The sequence below is a fragment of the Crocuta crocuta genome, unplaced genomic scaffold, assembly GCF_008692635.1.
Source record: "Crocuta crocuta isolate KB4526 unplaced genomic scaffold, BGI_CrCroc_1.0 scaffold14, whole genome shotgun sequence".
Taxonomy (NCBI): domain Eukaryota; kingdom Metazoa; phylum Chordata; class Mammalia; order Carnivora; family Hyaenidae; genus Crocuta; species Crocuta crocuta.
In genome coordinates this window covers 997,006-1,018,674 of record NW_027530209.1, presented here as the reverse complement: position 1 = coordinate 1,018,674, position 21,669 = coordinate 997,006, and the positions used below count along the sequence as shown (strand labels likewise).

The 21,669-nt window shown below is 39.5% G+C and overlaps 1 protein-coding gene across 3 annotated transcripts in view; it reads left to right on the top strand.

The window, feature by feature from the left end:
* Positions 1-21,417, top strand: part of UMAD1 (UBAP1-MVB12-associated (UMA) domain containing 1) — a 227,118-nt gene extending 205,701 nt beyond the window's left edge. For all 3 annotated transcript variants that reach the window (XM_077765348.1, XM_077765347.1, XM_077765349.1), the window contains one exon: positions 19,517-21,417. In XM_077765348.1, coding sequence (XP_077621474.1) covers positions 19,517-19,774 — 258 coding nt within the window. In that variant the 3' untranslated portion in view covers positions 19,775-21,417. The remainder of the gene's footprint in view (positions 1-19,516) is intronic.
* The last annotated feature ends 252 nt before the right edge of the window (positions 21,418-21,669 follow it).

The window sequence follows — 21,669 nt, the reverse complement described above, 5'->3', positions numbered from 1 at the left end:
CCTGAAGCCATCACTACACTATATTTTAACTAACATGGATTACAAAAAAAGATAAATAACTAGTGTTGGTGAGGATGTGGGAAGAAAAAGGAACTCTTGTATACTGTTGGTGGGAATGTAAATTGGTGTAACCATTATGGAAAACAGTATGGAGTTTTCTCAAAAAATGAACGATGGAAAAATTAATAATAAGATTACCATGTGATCCAGTAATGGCACTATTGGATATTTACCCAAATAAAATGAAAACACTAATTTGAAGATATCTACGCACCCCTATTTTTATGGCAGCATTATCTACAATAGCCAAGACATGGATATGGAAGCAAACTAAATGTCCATCCACAGATGAATGGATAAAAGTGTGGTATATATATGTGCAATGGAATAATACTCAGCGATAAAAAAGTGAAATTTTGCCATTTGCAATAACCTGGACATATACAATTTTGAGAAGTTTACTAAAAAGAGCCTAATTAGCATCTGACATATATTATGCCCCAATAAATATTAGCTCATATTAGGATCTCGGTCAGATGAACATGTATACATAGGTGCTTAGCTTGCTCACTTGATAGAAATTAGTGCAAGATTTGGGTAGCATACCACTGGTACTGGTATCAGGCTGTGAAAAACAGATTACTTCGACCTCTAGAATTGTTTTTAAAGAGAGGCAGTAACGTGCAGGTTGGCACCAAGTAGTGGCACAGACAGAAGACCCCTGGAGAGCAGACCTCGGGGACCATCCAGAAAAACAAATACGATATGATTTCCCTTATATGTGAAATCTAAACAAAACAAATAAACAAAAACAGACTTTTTTGTTTTGCCTTGAATTATTTTTTTAAATTGGTTTTCATTTACAGTGTCTTCATCACATTGCTAAGAGTTTGTTTTAATTTTTACTTTAATTCCAGTTAGTTAACATAGTGTTATATTGGCTTAAGGTGTATGATATAGTGATGCAGCAATTCCATACAACACCCAGTGCTTATCAGGACAGGTGCCCACCTTTATCTCCATCACCTATCTCACCCATTTCCCCTAATCCCTTCCACTCTGTTAACCATCAGTTTGTTTTCTATAGTTAAGAGCCTGTTTCTGTTTCTTTCTCCTCTCTCTCTCTCTCTCTCTCTCTCTCTCCCCTCCTCCTCCTCCACACCCTCCCCTCTCTCTCTCTCTCTGTACCTTTGCTCAAAAACAGATTCTTAAGTACAGAGAACACACTGGTGGTTGCCTGAGAGGAAGTGGGGGTGGGGGAGGGCAAAACAGATGGTGATTAAGATGTGAAAATTTCCAGTCATAAAATAAACAAGTCACAGAGATGGAAAGTATAGGGAATATAGTCAGTAATATTGTAGTAACAACAACATGACAGATGGTGACTACACTTATCATGGAGAGCACTAAGTAATGTCAAGAATTGTTGAATCAATATGTTGTACTCCTGAAACTAATATAACACTGTATGTTAATTATACTTTAATAATAAAAAATAAAAGCTGGGCCTATAAAAGTTTATCATAGCTTATTTCTGGACTTTTAATTTTATTCCATTGATACATATGTCTATCCTTGTGCCAGTACTACACTGTCTTAATTACTGTTGCTTTGTAATAAGTTTTGAAATAAAAAACTGTGAGTCCACCAGTGTTGTTCTTTAATGTTGTTTAAATATTATCTCACAGTTCTGGGTACTTGGGAATTTCATGTGAATTTTAGGATCAGCTTGTCAATTTCTACAAGGAAATCAACTGGGATTCTGATAGAAATTGCCATTTGAAGAGTATTGCCATCTTAATAATATTCTGATCCATGAACATGGGATGTTTTTCCATTTAGAGTTTCTAAAATTTCAATAATGTTTTGGTAACTTTCAGAGTATAAATGTTATACTTCTTTTGTTAAATTTATTTCTAAATTATTTTATTGCTTGATGCTACTGTAGATGGAATTGTTTTCTTAATTTCATTTTTGGATTGTTTATTGCACACGTATAGAAATACAACTCAATTTTATACATTGATCGTGTATCCTCCAACCTTGATCAACTTATCTCTAATAGTATTTTAATGGATTTTTACATTTTCCTACATACAGGATCATGTGTCATTTACATATAGAAATAGTTTTACTTCTTTTCTAATCTGGATGCTGTCTACCGATCATTTCTTTTAAAATCTATTACTGATTAATTGCCTAGTTGCTCTGGGTATAACATATAATAATATGTTGTGTAGAAGTGGCAAAAGTGGACATTCTTGCCTTGTTTAGGGAGAAAGCATCTAGTCTTTCATTGTTAAGTATGATGTTTGTTTGGATTTTCTGGAGATGCCCTTTAATCGGTTGAGAAAGTTCCTTTCAATTCCTAGTTGAGTGTTTTAGTCCTGAAAGTGTATTTTTTTTTCCTGAGCCCATTTAGATGATCATGTAGTTCTAATCTTTTATTTAATTGATGTGGTGTAGTCATTAATTGATTTTCCTTAAACTCGTGTACACCATGACAACACAAAGTTCATGCTCCAAAAAAAAGCATAATACTTTATATATATTGATTGTATAGGTCTCTTCTCAAAAACAAATTTGTTTTTTGGGTTGTGAAAAAGGAAGCTGAAGGAATAGCATAAATTAAGTAAATGTATATGCAAGTGAAAGTATTTTTGTGTTTTCCTCTCAGTGATTATCTACTCAGAATTTTTAAATTGTTTTTTAACTTGTGATTTGCTTTACTTTTTGTAGTTGGAGATCAAGATATTTTTTTAAGTATCTTTTCAAGTAATCACCACGAAATTTCTATTTTGAACTACATCACTTTAGTCAGTTTTGGTGTTTAGGTTTTAGTTCAAAGCAATTAAGTTAATAGGAAGCAAAAAACACATAAGGCCTTTTAAAAATTAACTGTATGCTCTGAGCATGAAAACACTACTTTCATTTATGCTACTCTAGGCATAAACAGGGATGATGTACTTCCCCATTTTTTCTACATTTAAGGGTCCACCCAGAAATTTGCAACTATATTGAGTCCCGGAAATGTTCTCATTCTCTTTTCTTGCCTATGATATAATCTCTTAACATAGTTGGTTCAAGAAGCATGTTAAGTAGACCTAGATCATGTGTTTGAGCCTATTAAAGGCAAGGTAACTTCTCTGTTTCCTGAGAACAGACTGCAGCGGGGGTCCTAGGACCTGGTACCTTCTTGCCATTGCTCAGAGTTGCCATAGGCTAGAGAATGTGGATAGTTGAATCCAGTCCATTTCTCTTGCCGGACAGTAGCCACAGAGGTCTTGTCTCAGGAAGTGTCATCAGTGTGTGGCTACTTTACATTCTTAAATTTAACTGGAATATATTTGGTTAAGGTAAAAAGGTTACTTTAAAAATATACTATTTAGGCATCACAACCCTGCTTTTTAGAGATTAAAATTATCTAAGTAGTCTGTAATTTCAGGGTTTCCGTGATCCACATAGAATTAGCATATCCAGCTGGATATAAAAATGACACTACGACATGCAATGGTTTTCCCTTGTTTTTTTTTTTCTCTGAAAAAAAATGGTTTCTTCCACATTACATGTGCTTTTCTTTGTTTTGAGAGAAAAAGAAAGTATGATCATTGGAAAAAGTATTCTGTAACCCTTCCTGAAATAATACTCTCTGAGAAAATACTTTGGAAACAATTTCAAAAAGTCTTTAGAAACAGTGCATTTAAAAGACATAAAGTGAAGTTTCCTTAGACTGTGTCGAGTTTCGGAGGTGGCATAGGTAGTGGCTAAGAGTGGAATTCCAGAGTTAGACTAAAGTATTGGGGTTTCAGAATTCCCCATCTGTTCAGTGGAGATGAAAATAGGATGTACATCATAAACAAAACATTCAATGAGATAACACAGGTGGAGAACAGTGGAGAACAGTGACTGGCAATAAAGTGCTTGTTAAATGTTATCCAATGTCTATAGCAGTGGAGGCACCCTATTAGAACCTTAAGATGGACTCAAAATAAAGTCAGTAAAATTAGAATTAGTAATACTAATATAATTTACTTATTAGTATATATCAAAGCTCATAACCTAAATCCTTATTTCCACCCTCACGGGGAGACCATAAATTAGTTTCTTTAATGAATTCCTATCATCAATGCACCTGCAAAGTAGGCATGGGAGGGAAAAGAGGGACTCTGCTGGACTAAGCATAGATTCCGTACATTTCAGAATAGTCTTAGAAATTACAGGTGTTTGTTTTTAAGCCACTTTGGCAGTTGAAGCCATAGCAGTTATTTCTAGAAGGGTAAAAGAAAATCTGTACTAGATTCTGAAAATCAACTACCCAGAAATATTGGACCTTTGAAAACTAGTCCTCAAGGGCACCTGGGTGGCTGAGTCAGTTAAACATCCAACTTCAGCTTAGGGTCATGTTCTCATGGCTTGTGAGTTTGAGCCCTGTATCAAATTCTCTGCTGTCAGCACAGAGCCCACTTTGGATCTTCTGTCCACCCCCCACCCACCACTGTCCCTCTGCCCCTTCCCAGCTTGTTCTCTCTAAGTAAATAAATAAACAAACTTAAAAGAGGAAAAAGAAAACTAGTGCTTAGATTACCAAGAACCACCCTGTAAACATCTGGTTTCTAGAGAGTTAACTGCTGTTGTTGCTTCCACCCACCATTCATGAGGCCTTTCTGTTCCCTCATTCAGCCATCATGAACACCCAGTTGACCCATGGTGAAGTCATTAGGTGGCCAAGAGGGAACTGTGTGAGGCTCTTCCCTCTCCTATCCTATCTTCCATTTCTATCATCAGGTTAATTATGTTTACACTTTGACATCTGATAACCAGTCACTCCCAGTTCCAGTGAACCACTGCTTCTCTGTCATACATAAACATCTTTCTTAATCCCTTTCTCTTTACTAGATTTTCCCACTTAATCTCAGGAAAATTCGACTTTGTCACCTTGCTATTTATAGGATTAAAACAAAAAATGTTAAACACAACTCTCCAGATTTCCTAGAGCTATTTCTAGTGAAAATATCTGACAGTGTAGCAATCTTAAAAGTACACCGAAGTACCTTCCAGATTCTCTAACAAAGTTCAGCTCCTACAACTAAATTTGCTTGTTTCAGTAATAACAATGGTCGTTGGGACTTAAATCTAGTGCTCTTCCTAAGTCTTGGGAGATTAATTTCCAACCTGAAGTGTAAGAAACTGTATGTATTCTGATAATTATCATCTTTCTCCCTAAAAAACTTAGGAATCCTGAAAAAGGATATCCCTAAGAATTGGTTATATATTAAGCAGTTTTTCTGCTGTTGATCTGCAAGTATTTTTCAACCACTCTGTGTATTTTCCTTTGGTTACTCTGTTGAGGCATTTAAAATTTTTTTAATTAAGATTTCAAATTAAATTTTAAAAATTGATTAAGCTATGTGAATTTTAAATTTGCCTCTAAATTTGGGCACGATTGTGGCTTCTCATTTTTAATCATTTTGTAGCATCATTCACTGTCTATTTTGTTGACTGTCTTTGGTAGACTTTCTCTAAGAGCAGGTAATGACATCTCATACCCTTAAAATAACACACAAAAGAATTACAGCATAGAGTTCCAGAGTGGGTGGAAGGTCTTAGAGATTATGGTGCTGCTTCAAACAGGATTGACATACCATCAATTATACTCAGATTTCAATCCATAAAATATTAAGCTGGCAAGGCTTACTTTAATTATGATTTTTAAAGCTAAACAAAGTGTATATTATAAAAAGGTGCATACAACTTATTATGCCTTAAAAATCACAACTCAAAATAAGCAGGAAACATATTTTACGTTTCCCTCACTTCAGGTTTTTGCTAACTCTGCTCCATATGACATAAATATTCTGTAGTCCTATATTCACTGAATCCTGAGAGCCTTTTTTTGAATTATTTCCTGATTCTCTACCTAGTTGATTTTACTCTAGTTTAAAAATACTGGAGAAATAGCCCAAATGTCCATTAACAGATAAGTGGATAAACAAAATATGATATATACATACAACGGAATATTACTTAGCCTTAAAAAGGAATGAAACTCTGATACTTGATACAACATACATGGTCTCTAAAAACATGCTAAGTGAAATAACCCAGTCACTACAGGACAAACATTATATGATTAGAAGTACCTACATAGGCAAACTGATGGAGAATATAATAGGTAGAGGTTACCACTGGCTGGGGGAAGGGAGGAATGGAGAGCTGTTTACTGGGTACAGTCTCTGCTTGAGATGATGGAAAAGTTCTAGAGCTAGACAGTGGTAATAGTTGCACAATATTGTGAATGTACTTCATACCTCCAAATTATACACTTAAAAACGGTTAAGATGAAATTTTATGTTGCATATATTTTACCACAATAAAAAAAATATCCTGAGTTAGCCATAAAATAATAGCGCTCTCCTTTGGGCTCTGAGTGTACACCATGAAGGGACCCAGCCTCTTCCCATTCTGAGCAGCCCCTTCATTCTCACACTAGGGTGGAGAAAACACAGCTGTATTTACTTTTCCAACCCCATCTTCTATTTTGAAATACAACCTTTTTCGCAAATGAGAGCCAAGGTCAAGTGACACAGCTCTCCGCTCACCATTTTGGTTTGCCAAATACTGTTTTTCTAGTGGAGTGCTGTGTTCAGTGCAGCAAGTGTGGGTAATGCTACCACTCACATGCCATCTGAGTGGAATTTAATTAGCCTACCTTCATAGTTTCTGTACTCCATGTGGTATGAGGCATTTCCCTTTACATTCATCTCTATATGAAAAAGTACAGGTGTGTATTCACCAACGACAGTATTTCCAAGTGTGTGGCCTATTCCACACACAAATTCAAATTACAAAGAAAATAAGGCTTTTTCTATCCAATATTTTTCTATTTCTTAAAGATGTTTCTTTTTCTTGAGTTTAGAAAGATGTTTATGTACAAGGTAACATGAGGTCCTACTGAGAATTGTCTTCAAATTTGGGCTATGGACGTGACAATTCTATGTACATACTAGTATATATTTATGTCTTCACATGATGATATTATAAACAATGACAAAATATAAACTTTTTGGTGTAAATTAAGAGCAGAAGAACAGATTAGCTTTCTGTCTTCAAACAACAACCTTAACATGACATAATAATATGTTTATTTTTAAATAACATCTAAATGTTCTTTAAAATATATATTATTCTTAGGTTATGAATTTGTTAAATGTTCATTACATCTAAGCATATACCAAAAAAGTCCCAGCATGTAACTATTACTTCATATCTTTAGATTTACTTTCTTTTTGTATTTCCTACTACTATCGTATGCCATTTATTTCTACTCAGTCAAGATCATATACGTTATGTCTATCTAATTATATCAAAAATGTGTATGTAGAGCACTCATATTTTCTTACATCTTTAAAAGTAGAAAGCATTCCATTTCCCTTCTTGTTGTATACGCAGATGGTTGAGGTGCTTTGTTGTTTTACAAAATGAAAATCAAGCATTTCAGTAAAATTAATATTTAGTGAACTGAGATGTGCAAGATCATTTTTCATTGCTTTTCTTTGAAATTATCTGGAAAAAATACGACCTTGTTGCATTGCGCTCTGAAGAAGTTGAATAGATACTTAAAATAAAGCTATATAAATGGGAAGTTAAGTAGAATCCAGTGTGACTAATAAGGGATATCAAATTCTTTAGACCTGTGGTGTACATAATGAGCTTAAAGAGTTCATGTACAAAAGCCTAAGCCATTGTGGAGCCGTGGCTATGATCAGTTGCTATAGTTTTCTAAGCTATTACGTATTGGATCCCGCTTCCTAGATTTAACCTAGTAACAAGATGCTTAGTTGTATGGTTTAAACTTTAAACTCTACTTCTTTTGTGACACAGTCTATACTTTTGGACCTTTATTCTCTACTCCAGATGACACCTGGCCATAGAGAAATTCCTAAGTCCTTAAAAACAAAACAGGCAAGTTAACTTTAAATTATTACATTTGATGAAGGCCTTTATTTTATTTTATTTTTTTTTTTATTTTTTATTTTGTCTGAGTTTATTTGGCTGGTAAGCAGGATGGCTGAGATTTGACCCTAGACCAAATCTCTTACTTCCTTTTTTTTTTTTTTAATTTTTTTTTAATAGTTTATTGTCAAATTAGTTTCCACATAACACTCAGTGCTCATCCCCACAAGTGTCCTCCTCCATGCCCATCCCCCCTCCCCCCACATCCATCAGTCCTCAGTTTTTGTCAGCATTCAAGAGTCTCTCATGGTTTGCCTCTCTCCCTTTCCCCCACCATTTCCGCCCTTCTTCTCCCCCTTGTTCCTCCTTCAAGTTCCTCCTAAAGGCCTTTACATTGAAGGGGGAGCATTGGGTTGTAAATCAGGAGAGCCAGAGTACGCATCTCTGCCAATTAGTAGGGACGTGACCTTAGATAGTCCTTAAACTTTGAGCCTTAGAAGATTAGAATTGAAACAGTAGCTTCCCTATCAAATTTAACGGGGTATGAGGCTCAAATAAAATAATGTATGTGAAACTACTTTGAAAACTGTATAAAGCCATAAACAAGTACCATTTTTTCCAAGATTCCGTTCAGAATTTTTCTTATCCCACAGATTTAACTGAATTACAAAATTGATACAATCATAACAGTAAGTTGAAAGCACATGTAAATTTAAAAAACCATTAGTTTGTTATATTTTTAATTTCCAGATCATTTAGCATCTGTACAACTCTATTTTTGTTTGGTTGGTATGGTTAATAGGACTCTTTTTTTTTTTTTTTTCCTAATGTAAATGGAGATACATGAGAGGTAGAAATTCGGGAGGTCATAATGTCCTAATAAGGGCGCTCCTTTACCTCATCTGCCTCCTGGGCCAGTGGAGAAATAGGATCAAAGAGTCAGCAGACAGAAAAACAACATGTCCCCCTTTTGACTACCGTAGCCTAGGCTGGAGGAGGCAGCATAATGTAGTAGTAATGAACTTCCACACTCCCGATAACTCATGTCTAGACCTGTGGGGAAAGTTTATGTCAGCACAAAAGACACTCGTACTCTGGCAACCTGTCTCCCCTGGTCCAAGGAGAGAGAGAAGAAAGAGACTTTCTCCAGGCCTCAGGACTTTGGATGGGTTGGTGTCCCTTATGTAGAAACATGGCTTATGACCGTCGTCCACCAACTGGGTAGCTCAGCCTACCTCCTTGGGGAGGAATGGGGGTAGGGCAGACAGCCGGAGCCCTCAGAGAAAAATCCGTCTTTATGGAAACCAGAAGGGTGAGACAGAAGCTTTTTTATTTAACAGAGGGTGAACAGAAATTAAATAAATTAAATAAATGATTCCATAACCTCTAAGACCTTCCACCCATCCGCTCTCCTAATCGGCCCTCATCTCTGAGGCTTTGCTCCTCCTACAGCGCTTACCAGTCCTGCTCCCCTGCTGCTGCTGCTCCTGTTCTCCACACCCCTGCCCTCAAGCATAGGCTCCACTGTAGCCCTTTGAGACTGTACCAGAAATACTGGTTCCTGTGAGAGAGGAGCCACGTAAGGCAGGTTGATGCTCTAGATGGAATGTGTCCCCCCAAAACTCACATGTTGAAACTTAATTCTCAATTATGAGGGTATTAGGAGGTGGGACCTTTGGGAGGTGATTAGGTCATGAGGGTAGAGCCCTCACGGATGGGATTAGTGCCGTTATAAAAGAGGTCTCAGAGAAAGCCCTGGCCTTTTCTGCCATGTGATGTTTTAGGGGAAAGAGAGCAGTCTACAAGCCAAGAAGCAGGCCCTCACCAGACACTGAATCTGCCAGCACCTTGGTCTTAGACTTTCTGGCCTTCAAAACTGTGAGAAATAGACTTTGATGGTTATAAGGCACACAGTCCGTAATAATTTGTTACAGCAGCCAGAAAAGACTGAGGCAGTTGATTAGGGGGGATTTGGAGTCATCAGCGGCCTGGCTTCTTCCTCTGCTCTCTCAGTGAAAGGTGGATCTATGGTAAAAACAGCTGCCACAGCCTCATCTACATTGTAGCAGGACTTCACCGAACTTCCTTTTGGGAGACATGTTGGTGAAGTAGTTGGTTTGGCAAGTCAAGAACAATCCATCTCCTTCATTAGGAAATAGATGGAGCCGGAGCCTCCAACTAGTTTTAAGTTCGATCTGTATTTAATATCACCCATGGTTTGCCATGTGGATGAATAATGTGAAAAAAAAGTTAGCAAAATGTCGTTAGAAAAAAAAAACCAGATGTGGAAATCTAGCTTAACATAATAATTCCTGGCTTAGTCTGAATAAATCTGAATATAAATTTCACTAAGAAACTTATTTAGTCATTCAATAACATGTATTGATCACCAGTTATGAGTCAGGCATTGCTCTGATTGCCAGAGAAATGGAGATGAAGGCTGGCTCTTGTCCCTGGCTTTGAGCGGCCCATGGTTTTATGAGAGTGACAGAGAATTCTAGTCTAGTATGATTTGTGCTGTGAGAAAGGTATGTACAAGTTGTTATGGGAATACATGGGCAGGCACTTGGCCCAGGTTTCAGGAGTTACTTAGGGAGATCTTTCTAAAAGAGTCCCGATGTGCCTCCTGAAGGGCAGGTTGAAATAGGCAAGATGAAGGGAGTGGGAGAGGGAAAGATGTCCTAATTAAGGCAGAAGTAATCAAATGAGCCAAAGCTCAGAGCAAAAGGGAGAGCTTGGCCTGTTTGGATAATAGCACATAACTTGGTATGGAGGAAGATGTTAGCAAATGGTAATAAAAGAAAATAGAGGGGTAAGCAAGACCAGATCATACCTATATCCTACAATATGCAGTCTGTTCTTCTGTCCAGAGTCACTGAGGAGCTAAGCAAGGAAGAGCATGTGTGTGAGATACCACCAGCGAGAGGGAGCATGTAGTGTAGGGCGAGCAAGGCCGTATGCAGGACACTCTGACAGCATCCATGTCACAAGACTGCAGTGGCTTGCAGTAAGAGAATTGACAGTGGGGCCAATGGGAAATGATGAAACTTGGGGAGACATTAAAACCCTCAAAATCAGTAGGAGTCATCCATTTATTGGATGGAGAAAGTGACAGAGTAAAGTCAAAGACCATTCAATTCAGGCTTCTGTGTTTGGGATTCAAACAAAAAAAAAAAAAAAAATGTTAGAGGAGCATTAGGTTGGGGCAAAGCTGGGAAGGACTTGGGAGTCAGGTTCCGAACATGTTGAGTTTAGTGTTCCACAAGAAAAGGTATAAGTTGAACACGTGAGTCAGGGTGGTTTCGGGATGTGTGTGGACGTATGTGCATGCATGTAGAGCTACTTTGGGGGAATGGAGGAGCAGGGCAGAAGGAGCTGTGAGGGATAAACTCCTCCAAGGGTGTGTGGGGACTAAGAAGAATCAAGAACCAGAAATGAGACCCTGGAGAATACCCTCTTTTCAGATATAGGCAAAAGAATAAGGAGCTAGACAGATAGAGGCAACACTATCAGGTGGCCCAGAAGCCGAAGATAAAAACTCCGAGAGTCACCAGTCTTAAGTGCTACAAAGAGGTCATATAAAGTTAGCACTTCAGAACATCTTCTGAGTTCAGCTCAGTGTGATTATCAGTAACCTTGGACGAAGCAGTGTCAGTACAGGGGCAGATGGCGGTGGGTGAGGAGTGAAGCAGACAGCAAGCGTCAACAATCGTCTCAGCCTGGCTATGAAAAAAAAGGATAGTGTGGGTGTTCAGTGGGTAAGATGCCAGAGGGTGTGAGAGACCTTAGGAGAATTTCCTATAAATGGTGAAGTAACTATATAAAAGAGTCGCAGTTGGGAGCCACCTCCTAATGGATGAAACCATGTCCTTGAAGAGTGGGGAGAGGATTGGGTGTGGAGCACCGGGAAGGGATTAGCTTTGGGTAGACAGACGGCAACATGCCCGTGGTGGCAGGGGAGAAGCATGGAGGGGTACAGGGGCGGATATATTTTTGGGGAGCGGTAAGTAGAGGAGATCCTCACCTGATGGTTCCTGTTTCCTCTGTAGAGTGGGATGCTGGCCCACTGGCTCGCAGTGAGGAGACAGGTGGTGATGCAGGGCTAGGCGAGAGGAGGGTAGGGGTGAAACGTGTGCTGGCAAGAATGAAGAGGAAAGCGTACAGGACATTGAGATTTCTGGATGGCCTAAGGTCAGAGATAATGAACTTCTATAAATTAACTTTCTAAAAAAATTTTTTTAATCACTGGAAGAGGCTTTTTAATTTCCCAAACCAGTATTAAACAGGATCCCATGCTGAACATCCTGTTTCTTGCTGGTTCCTTTCCTAAAATGCTTCTCTTTCCTCTTTCCACTGCTCCCCCACTCGAGTTGGCTGTACGGAAGATTTTCCGGCTTCAGTGAAGCCACTTTTCCAAGAAAGCATGGAACAGATTACAGAAGCGAGTGCCAGCTTGCTTACTTCCCCCTCTTCACTTGCATACATTCAGCTGGAGTTCTGAGAAGAGGAAGTCAGGAGAACTTTTTTTTCCCTTTTTTTTTTTTTTAAGAAAGACGGAAGAAGCAGGAAGCCCAGGCAGGTGGAAATACTGAGGGGAGAAAAGGGAACAAATATTGAAAAAAAAAAAAAAATCATGAGCCAAAACGTAAGTTGAAAAGAAATCAGAGATCAGAAAGGAAAGGGAGCAAAGAAAAGATCTATCTTTTTCCTGACCTGGCCTTTTAGTTTGCTGCTCAAATATGTGGCAACCTCACACTGGGAACCCAGGCCATATGGGAAACAGGTTTTCAGTGCATTCGGCTTTGTCTCCTGCCTGATTGATCTGTATCAGTGGTCAGGTGTTCTGGGCTTTTGTTTGTTTCTTTGGCCTAACCCCACAATTTAAAAATCAAGTGCCTAGACTATCTCAGAAATAAGGGGACCAGATTCAGTGCCATCCAAGGGTCACAAGCGAGCCCTCATGATGCACAGACATTACTGTTCGGGGTGCGGAGGATTTGCTGCAAGAAGCAAACAGTCTCTACCATTGCAATATAATTCTCCCTCGTGAAAGGAGACTGTGGCTTCGGACTTACGTAGGTGTAGGAGACCAGTCCTCTGGCTTTTATCAGCCAGCCAGACATTTATTACCAACTAGTTTCTTAGAGAAAAATAAGGAGCTTGAGTACGGCCTTCACCGTGCCATTGCTTGTATCACCTTCTAACCTCTTGTCCCCTGATGCTTCTGACTCAGATTTGCCCCCAACCCACCCCCATCACGATGCTGATGTAATGCAAGCAGATACCAGCTGAAGCCAGAATAGAATGGATAGTTATCTGGGGAGATAAAGTGACAGTGTTGCCTGTTCAGGCTATTGTTCAAAGGAACATGCCTTTTATTTATAGATGTTAGAATTTAAAGGCATAGACAGCCAGAGCTTGACATTACCTCTTCTGACTATAACTCGTTTCCTAGAAATATGCGTTCGCATAGAGCTCCCTTCTTTGCACGTAAGTTGAATGTGTTAGATGGGTGTTTTATACCTGGCTTCATATCCTTCTAATAGGTTCTATTACTGTTTTGGTTCAGGTTGGTTTCTAAATTTTAATGCTTCAATATTTTGCTTTTATAGGACACTATTTTAGCTCTGCTTCTCTGAGGCACAGGTTGCCTTAGGAAAGCAAGAGGTTTAAAAAGATGCCAAATATAGGTGATGTTCCTATTAATAACATTTTCATACTTTCGTTGGGTATGGCTCCGTACATGAAGTCTCCAAATTGTTAGCGGGTTTGCAAATTGGCACCCCTTAATAGATTCCGTGGTGGTTTGGGGGGCTTCTGTGCCATGAGGTTCACAGGATGCCACGAACCTTCTGTTGCTCCGGGGAAGTGACTTCATTTCTCTAATCCTTTACTGAAAAGTGTTAGGTGCCTTGTATTCTGGGACTGTGTTTTTTCTGAAGCTCTGAGAAGATTTTACAGATTGAACCTCGCGAATCTTTACCGCCCCTCTGCAAGAAAGCGAGGAATAGTGCCCATAAACCTTTTGGAACTACTCGAAACGAAGATAATAGAGTGTGAAGAATACAAGATAAGCTTGGCCAGCCCATTTTTTAGCAGGTTTTACTGATGAACAGGAAATCGTTATTTTTATACAAACATGCAAATAGCTTATTAATTGTAAACTTCGTTTGCTGAAATGATGTAGATAAGGAAACTCACTTTCTCCCCAAGACTAAAAACAAAACAAAAAAATTCAGACACGGTATACTCCTTTTTAAACACTAATTTGGAAAAGAAGTATTAAAGCTAGGTTATATGAAGGAGCTTCTGCTCAAGAACATTGTCATGGCAGCCTTTCTGTGAACGGGATTAATCACAAAAATAACGAAGATGCCTTATGAACATAATATTCGAAGTAATTTTCAAAAATTTGGCTATTAACTATAAGGTTAATTGATTCTTTTCTTCCTGCTCCATTGTGGTTAACATACTCATTCTTCCCTTTAAAGACCCATTTTATTATGCAAATGAAAACAATTGAAAGACTTGGTGTCTGAGAGAGAGGGCTGCTTTTTTGCCCGGGAACTCATGCACCTGTTTCAGCTCTCAGCCCCCACCTCTGCATCCACTGGCTGCCAAGCTCCACTCAGCGATCAGAGTCGCGGGTGTGGGGTCCTTGAATTTTGACTCACGTTTTCTTTGTGACTTACTCTCTTTTTTGCCTTCTAGTTTCTCCCCTCCCGGCTCTCAGCATGCCAACGGCAGCTGCACCACGGCCCTCACACTGCTGCCAAGAGGGCAGGCAGGCTCCTTGGAGACTGTAATGTTGCACTCCAGCCAACTGTTAAGAGATAGATGTTGGAGTCATACATACAGCACAGCTGAAATTCGGATCCTTCTAGGAGGCCTTTGGTGGAACACTTTGTCCACGGTATTTTTTAATCGATTGAAGTTTTGGAGCCTTTTCTATCTTGGACGGTTTTCAAACACGTACAAACGTAGGAAGACTCCTGAAGCACATTCCCACGTGCCTTCTCTCTCTCCCTCCCTTTCGACAGTGATCAACTTATTGACGATCTTGTTTCACTGTCCCTGTTTTCCCTGTGGGTCATCCACACGACTGGTAGATTCATTTCTGGTGATAAAGATCTCCTCAATAACCGTTGCTTTTCTGTCTTTCCGTCTAAGATCTGTCACCTTAATGATTTTTTCAGCCTTTTTTTTTTTTCTAATGGTAAAAAGTATGAGAGTCTTCTTTCCTTCTAAATGCAGCCAAGATATGCTATGTTGGCACCTGTCATATTTTCTAATGCCGTCCCCTAAATTTTCAAGGCTTTGTGCATTCACTTGGCCAGTCTATCCAAAGTACATCTGAGGTGTGCAGGGTCTTGGAATGTAGAGCACTAAAGGTCACTGGGTTTGATTCTCCATGTCACCACAGACTAGCTGTATAACCTGGGACAACTTCCTTCACCTTTGTGTGCTTCTGTGTCCTCTTATTTTTACTGTGGGACCAATAGTAGCACACCACCCCCACACACTCCCCCCAGAGCTGTGGTAAGGGCTTAAATGAGGGAGTACATTTAAACAGTTCAGATGGAGCCTGGCTCAAAGGTCCTGTCCAGTATATGCTGCTCGCTTCCATCCTCCTCCTCGTCATCATCATTTTTCATCCCTCACCACTCATCTTACAGAAGAGAGAAGTGAGGTCCAGGTAGATGAAGCATATGCCAGTTTTATCAGGAGAACTTGCACAAGGAACCACATGTCTCAATTCCTTTATTATCCAAGATGCAGTTTGCCATAGTCTTGTCCTTAAGGAACTGTGCTCTGACACACAGGAATTATTTGTAAAGGAAAGGAAAGGGGATTAATCAAAGGCTGCACAAAGAAATAAATATTGCTGCCAGAGAGTTAAACCTTAGAAGGGATGCATTTAGAAAGCAAAGCAATACAGGTAATGTGTCTCCTCATTGGAGAGACTGAGATTTCAAGAATGCTTTTGTTTAAGAAAGGAGATGATTTGGCTAATGAAACTAGAAAACATTCTGTACACAAGGAAGAAAGAGAAGAAAGTTCAAGCATTGGATGCTCTGCTGCTAACAGATCCAGCAAACGTTTGTATGTGAGATTAAGAGGGAAGGCAAAATACAAGAAAGGAGGGTAAGGCAAGATTATTTGAACCACAAGTGAATGTCAGAAACAAAAGAGATGGATGGATCCTAGACCTTATCTAAAGCCAAGTGGCATCTGCCATTCCCAACATTTTTATTTATTCACTTACTTTGACATGTGCTAATAACATTGTACTTAGTTAAGAACATCACTTCATTAATCCTCACAGCAATCCTATGACATAGGTACTATTACTGATCTCATAATACAGCCAAGGAAATTGAGGCACAGGGGGGTTAAATAACTTGCCCAGGGCAATAAGCAGGAGACCTTGGATCTGTACCCAAGCAGTGTGGCTCTAAAGTCTGTGCTCGAGACACTCTGATGTGCTGCTCCAGGGTAAGCACCTTCCCAGTACGTAGGTCATCTTGAAGAAGGCAGTGACAGATGGGTGATAGTTTCCAAAGAGGCTAGAATCGTGGCATCATTACTCACTGACACCTGTTGTTCTCATCTGACCCTGGGATCCTTCCTATTTAAGCCTCAGTCAGGTTTCAGGAGGCAGGTTCTGTCCACTGCACACATAGACTTTCGAATAGGCTTTGTCACGGCACGGCACGCTGGCATTGTTCTAGCTGCAATCCCAAGAAAGTGCTGTAGTGTTGGGGCATCTGGGTGGCTCAGTCCGTTAAGCACCTGACTTCAGCTCAAGTCGTATCCCACACTTAGTGGGTTCGAGCCCCACATCGGGCTCTGTGCTGACAGCTCAAAGCCTGGAGCCTGCTTCAGATTCTCTGTCCCCATCTCTCTCTGCCCCTCCCCCACTCATACTCTGTATAAATAAAAACATTTAAAAAGTTTTACAAAAAGAAAGTGCTGTAGTGTTTTGTTTTGTTTTTTTAATGTTATAAGACAACTCTTGCTAGGGATGTGTTTGGTTAATTCAAAGTCATTTACGACACAGATTTCTTGAGGGCCTCTGTTCTGGGTGTTGGGGATGCCTTGTGAAGAGAGCAGTTCCTCTCCTATAGATTCTCCATGGAGTTTTCCTTTCTAGAGCTTCTCATTTGCATATCACTACCATCACTTCTCTCAACTCATAAAGCAAAAGAAAAATTGAGAGAAGCCTCTCTTGACCCCACATCCCTTCCAGCACATATCTCTTTTCCCATTTGCAGCATAATGTCTAGAAATGCTGTCTGTTCTATTTGTCCTCACTTGCCTTCCTCCCATTGCCTTTTAAACACGACACAACATCTTCTCAAGATCTCCTCTAGCTCAGATTCCTAGGGGACACTTCTACCTCCTAACAGCTGTCCGGTAGGCACCTGGAGTATCCAAAACAACTTCCTGCCTTGTCCACTTCCCCGTGACACTCCTTCCCATCCCTGTAAACAGAGACTCCATCCTTTTTGCTCAAGCCATGAACTTTGACCTCATCCTTGACCCCACTCTTGCTCTCCTACCCCGCATCCATTCCATCAGCAACTCCTATTGCCGTTCCCCTTGGTCTATCCACAGGCCAGCCATCCTGTCTCCCCCTTAGTATAACCACCTCACCCACAAGCCCAGCTGGTCTTCCTGCTTCCTTTCCCGGCCACAGTACCCCCATTGGCGGTTGTCAGCACAGCAACCAAAGCAATTCTTTTGACATCAGTAAGAATACATCTCTTCTGCAACAATATGGATGGATCTCATACATAAAATATTAAGTGAAAGAAGCCAGAAACAAGAGTTCATACCGTTTGGTGACTTCATGTAAAATACGGGTAAAACCAACCTGTGCTGTTAGCAGAATGGTGACTAAGGGGCCACCTCGAGAGCCTCTGGAGAAGTTGGTCATTTCTGTTTTTTTGATTTGGGTGCTGGTTGCTTGCAGGTGTTCGGTTGGTTAAAACTCAGCAAGCTCAACACATCATACAACCTTTTCTGCATGTCTTTTCCACTTGAATAACAAGTTTTAAAAAACTTGCTTTTTGTTATTTCTTCTACAGAAAACCATCCTCCTCTAGACTTGAAGGCATTTATCAGCACTTACAAATATTAGAATGTTAGCCTCATGAAGGCAAAAATCTCATCTGCTTTCATCCATTCAATGAATATTGAGCCATGGGCACTGATCTGGGCATTGGGGATACAGGAGTGAACATGGGAAACAAAAACTCTCTAAGCTTCCAAGGGGCGATACGAGAATAAATCATACCCCACATAACAAGGTGCTGAGGGCTATGGAGAGGAAAAAGGAGAGGAAGACGGAATGCTGGAGTGGGGGAAGTGAGGGCCAGGAGACAGTTTCTATAAGGTGTGCAGGAAAGGCCTCCCTGAGAAGGACACGAGAGAAGGAGCTCGGGTGGGTCTGAGAGAAGACTCTTCTGGGCAGAGGGACTGGGGAGGAGGCAGCCAGGACACACAAGCTGGAGAAACTGTCAGAGAGGTATCAGGGCCAGATCAGGAAGGGCCTTACAGGCCTTTGTAAAGACTCTAGAGTTTTATTCCCCAGGTGGGGACTAGAGCGGGTGGTGAGTAGAGTTTTGCCTAACCTGGTTTAAGTTAGGTTTTAGCTGCTTGGAGCAGCAGGTCATCCATTCTCACTTTTGTAAATATACTTCAGTTTTTTACCCATTCATCTGCGGATAGATACTTAGGTAGTTTCTAGTACAGAGCTTGCACAGAGTGCTGCAAACACCCTAGTGCATATCTTTTGCTAAAGTACTGTATGCAAGGTATACCACTCTTAAAGAAATTGAACAAGATACATCATCTTGTATAACATAACATATACTTTTGCTAGTTCCAGCAAAAGTCAGGCAATCAATCAATACATGGGGGTACACATTGGAGGTAAATGCTCAAGTTTATATTAGGGTATACAAGGTGGAGGATGCATGCATACATACAAATATGCAAGGTAACATATGCTAGGTAAAGAATTCAAAGAAATGTGAAATAGACTGCTTGCTCTCAAGTACCCTAGAGTCTAGTTAGGGATAAGACATATGCATAGGAAATAACCACTAGCAAAGACACAAACACAAAATGCCAAATAACATCTTAGTCAATTTGCCCCCTATTCTCTCTGAAGCAGGCAAGGCCACTTTGGACTATGTTGATCTATGAGTTCAAGGGGAACCTGGGAGATCTGTAGAGCCTGGAACCATACATCAGATTTGTGAGGCAGACGTTTTAGACCTTATCTGGGCTAGGAAAATAGCAAGAATGCAGGTTTGTATTTGGGGGGCCATGAATGGTCAGTCTGAGTCAGAAAAGGGTTTAGGGCTCATTTTAAAACCTAGTAGAGATGTAGGTGGATGTATTTCTCAAGTAAGTTAATAGTAGCATTCTAATCTGGGAATATTTCTATATTCCACACTTCTCAATCATTTTGATATGTTAATACCACGTTTACCATTACTAAACCTCAAAAGTCCACTAGGTCTAAATGATTTAAATATATATGTATTTTTAGACTGGCAAAGAAAACTCATCCAGTGTGACTGTAGCAGGCCCCGAGATGGAAAATAAGGCAGGCCAGACTTTGGAAAACAACTCACTAATGGCCGAACTCCTCAACGACGTACCCTTCACCTTGGCCCCGCATGTGCTGGCCGTGCAGGGCACCATCGGTGACCTTCCAGACCACTTACTCTCCTATGATGTCAGCGAAAATTTATCGCGGTTTTGGTACGATTTCACTCTTGAAAATTCAGTGCTCTGTGATTTGTAATCTTTATGTCTATTTGCACCTTAACAGGTTTCAACAAAAGTTTGCCTATGTTATTTAACCCGTTTGATGTGTTCTTTGGCATTTCACTGCTTAAACATCACCAGAAACGCAAGGATCATAAAGCAAAGAAGATGTCATTGTGTTCATTATTCCGTGTTTTAGAATAAAGGGTATTTGTATAAAAGTGGAACTTAAGTTCTACCTCCCTTCCCCCCAGATAATAAATATAAAACTTAGTCTAGCGAGGTTCTATGAAAGGAGCCGACTCCTTAAACCAGTCTCTCAAAATCGAACCCCTCAGGTTTGTCTTAGAAGAGCTGTGGCACTTTTCTTAGTTACCACGACTCTGAAGTCTGTGCTTTGAATGGAGCATGACTTTTCTTCTCTGTTTTGGAGGAAGCTTGAATTAATGGTACTCCCTTTCTTCTTCCACAGTGCTTATGAATGAATTTAGAAAAAAATGTTGCCAGTCAGCTTAATCTCTTCAGTCCTGATTTAGACTCTGGGGTGGAAATGTAAAACTTTTCCTAAAAAGCAGTGGTAGTTTGCTGACACACAAAGGCAGTACCTGCTCTGGATGCTGTTTCTTTTGAGTGATAAATCTCAGTTTCCTCCAACCCATGGCAGCCCTTACCACCTTGAATGGTTCCTGGGTTCCTGCCTTTGTTTTCTGCCTCGTTGCAACTTCGGAGTGTGTGCGCTCACCAGCTTTCCAAAGAGCTTCCCCTGTTTTCTGCCTCAGCTGGCATTTGCTCTCCTTCCTACATATGTTCCCAGTTTATGAAGAGATCCACGTTTCCTTTCAACCTCTCTGCCTCCTAAAGAAAAACATCTCATGATGATGCATATTATTGCTGATAACACCCTTATTTAGAAATTTGTTGGCCACAATACAGATGGAAATGTTTTACTGCTAGAAAAACTAAAATCGCCTCATTTCCAATTAGAGTGGAGGCAAAACACCTAACTAGGACTTTTAGTTCTTGGATATCCATTATTTATTCCAACTAAAACAGTACAGAACTGCCATTGGTCAATAAATTGTAAAGGGAAGAGGTAAACCGGGATAGAGTATTTTCCATGCCAGGGAAAATTTAAACCACATTTGTATTGATTAGGAGCAATACAATTTATTGATTCTGTGCCAAATTTTAAGTATATTTTTCACAAAGACAGAATGCCATAGCAAAACTAAACACTGTGCAAAAAGGTACGTGAACCATTCAAGTTTTAATGTGTTATGCATGTTTGTTTAATAAATGTAGCATGGTCTTGGTAAAAATTCTATATTTAAAAGTTAAAAGAACATTTCTATTGGTAAAAAATAGGCTTAATTTACAAATAATGTTACCCCATGAGGTGAATGACTACATTAAATCTTTACATAGTTTTCATAAAACATCAGTCTAGGAAATGTGACACTAACACAAATGTGAACATTTTATAGCAGTGTGTGTGAAAGGAACATCCTTTTCAATATCCATGTTAATGTATCTTGAAGCTAAATGTTAAGTATGTCATCAGTTTGTCTAATATAAGTGTTAAATTTTGTCTAAAATACTTATACATTTCATTTATATTTATGTCTACCATGTTACAAATATGCTTGTATTTTCATTTGTCTAAAATAATTGTTATATTTAAATAAATGTGAATTCAAATAAACTGATATTTTGATTATTCCCAGATCCAGAGAAAAATGGTTTTCTTTACATTATTCATATCTGAATGCAAGTTATGAAATCTTTTGTGAGGCAAAGATTTAAGAATATACTTTGTGCAGTGCCACAAAAGCATGAAATTTCCACTTATATATAAATATTTTAAGAAGTGACATTGAAAATGGTAAGATCACTAGTCCTGGCTTAATAGGACTGGAGAGATTTGGAAGAAAT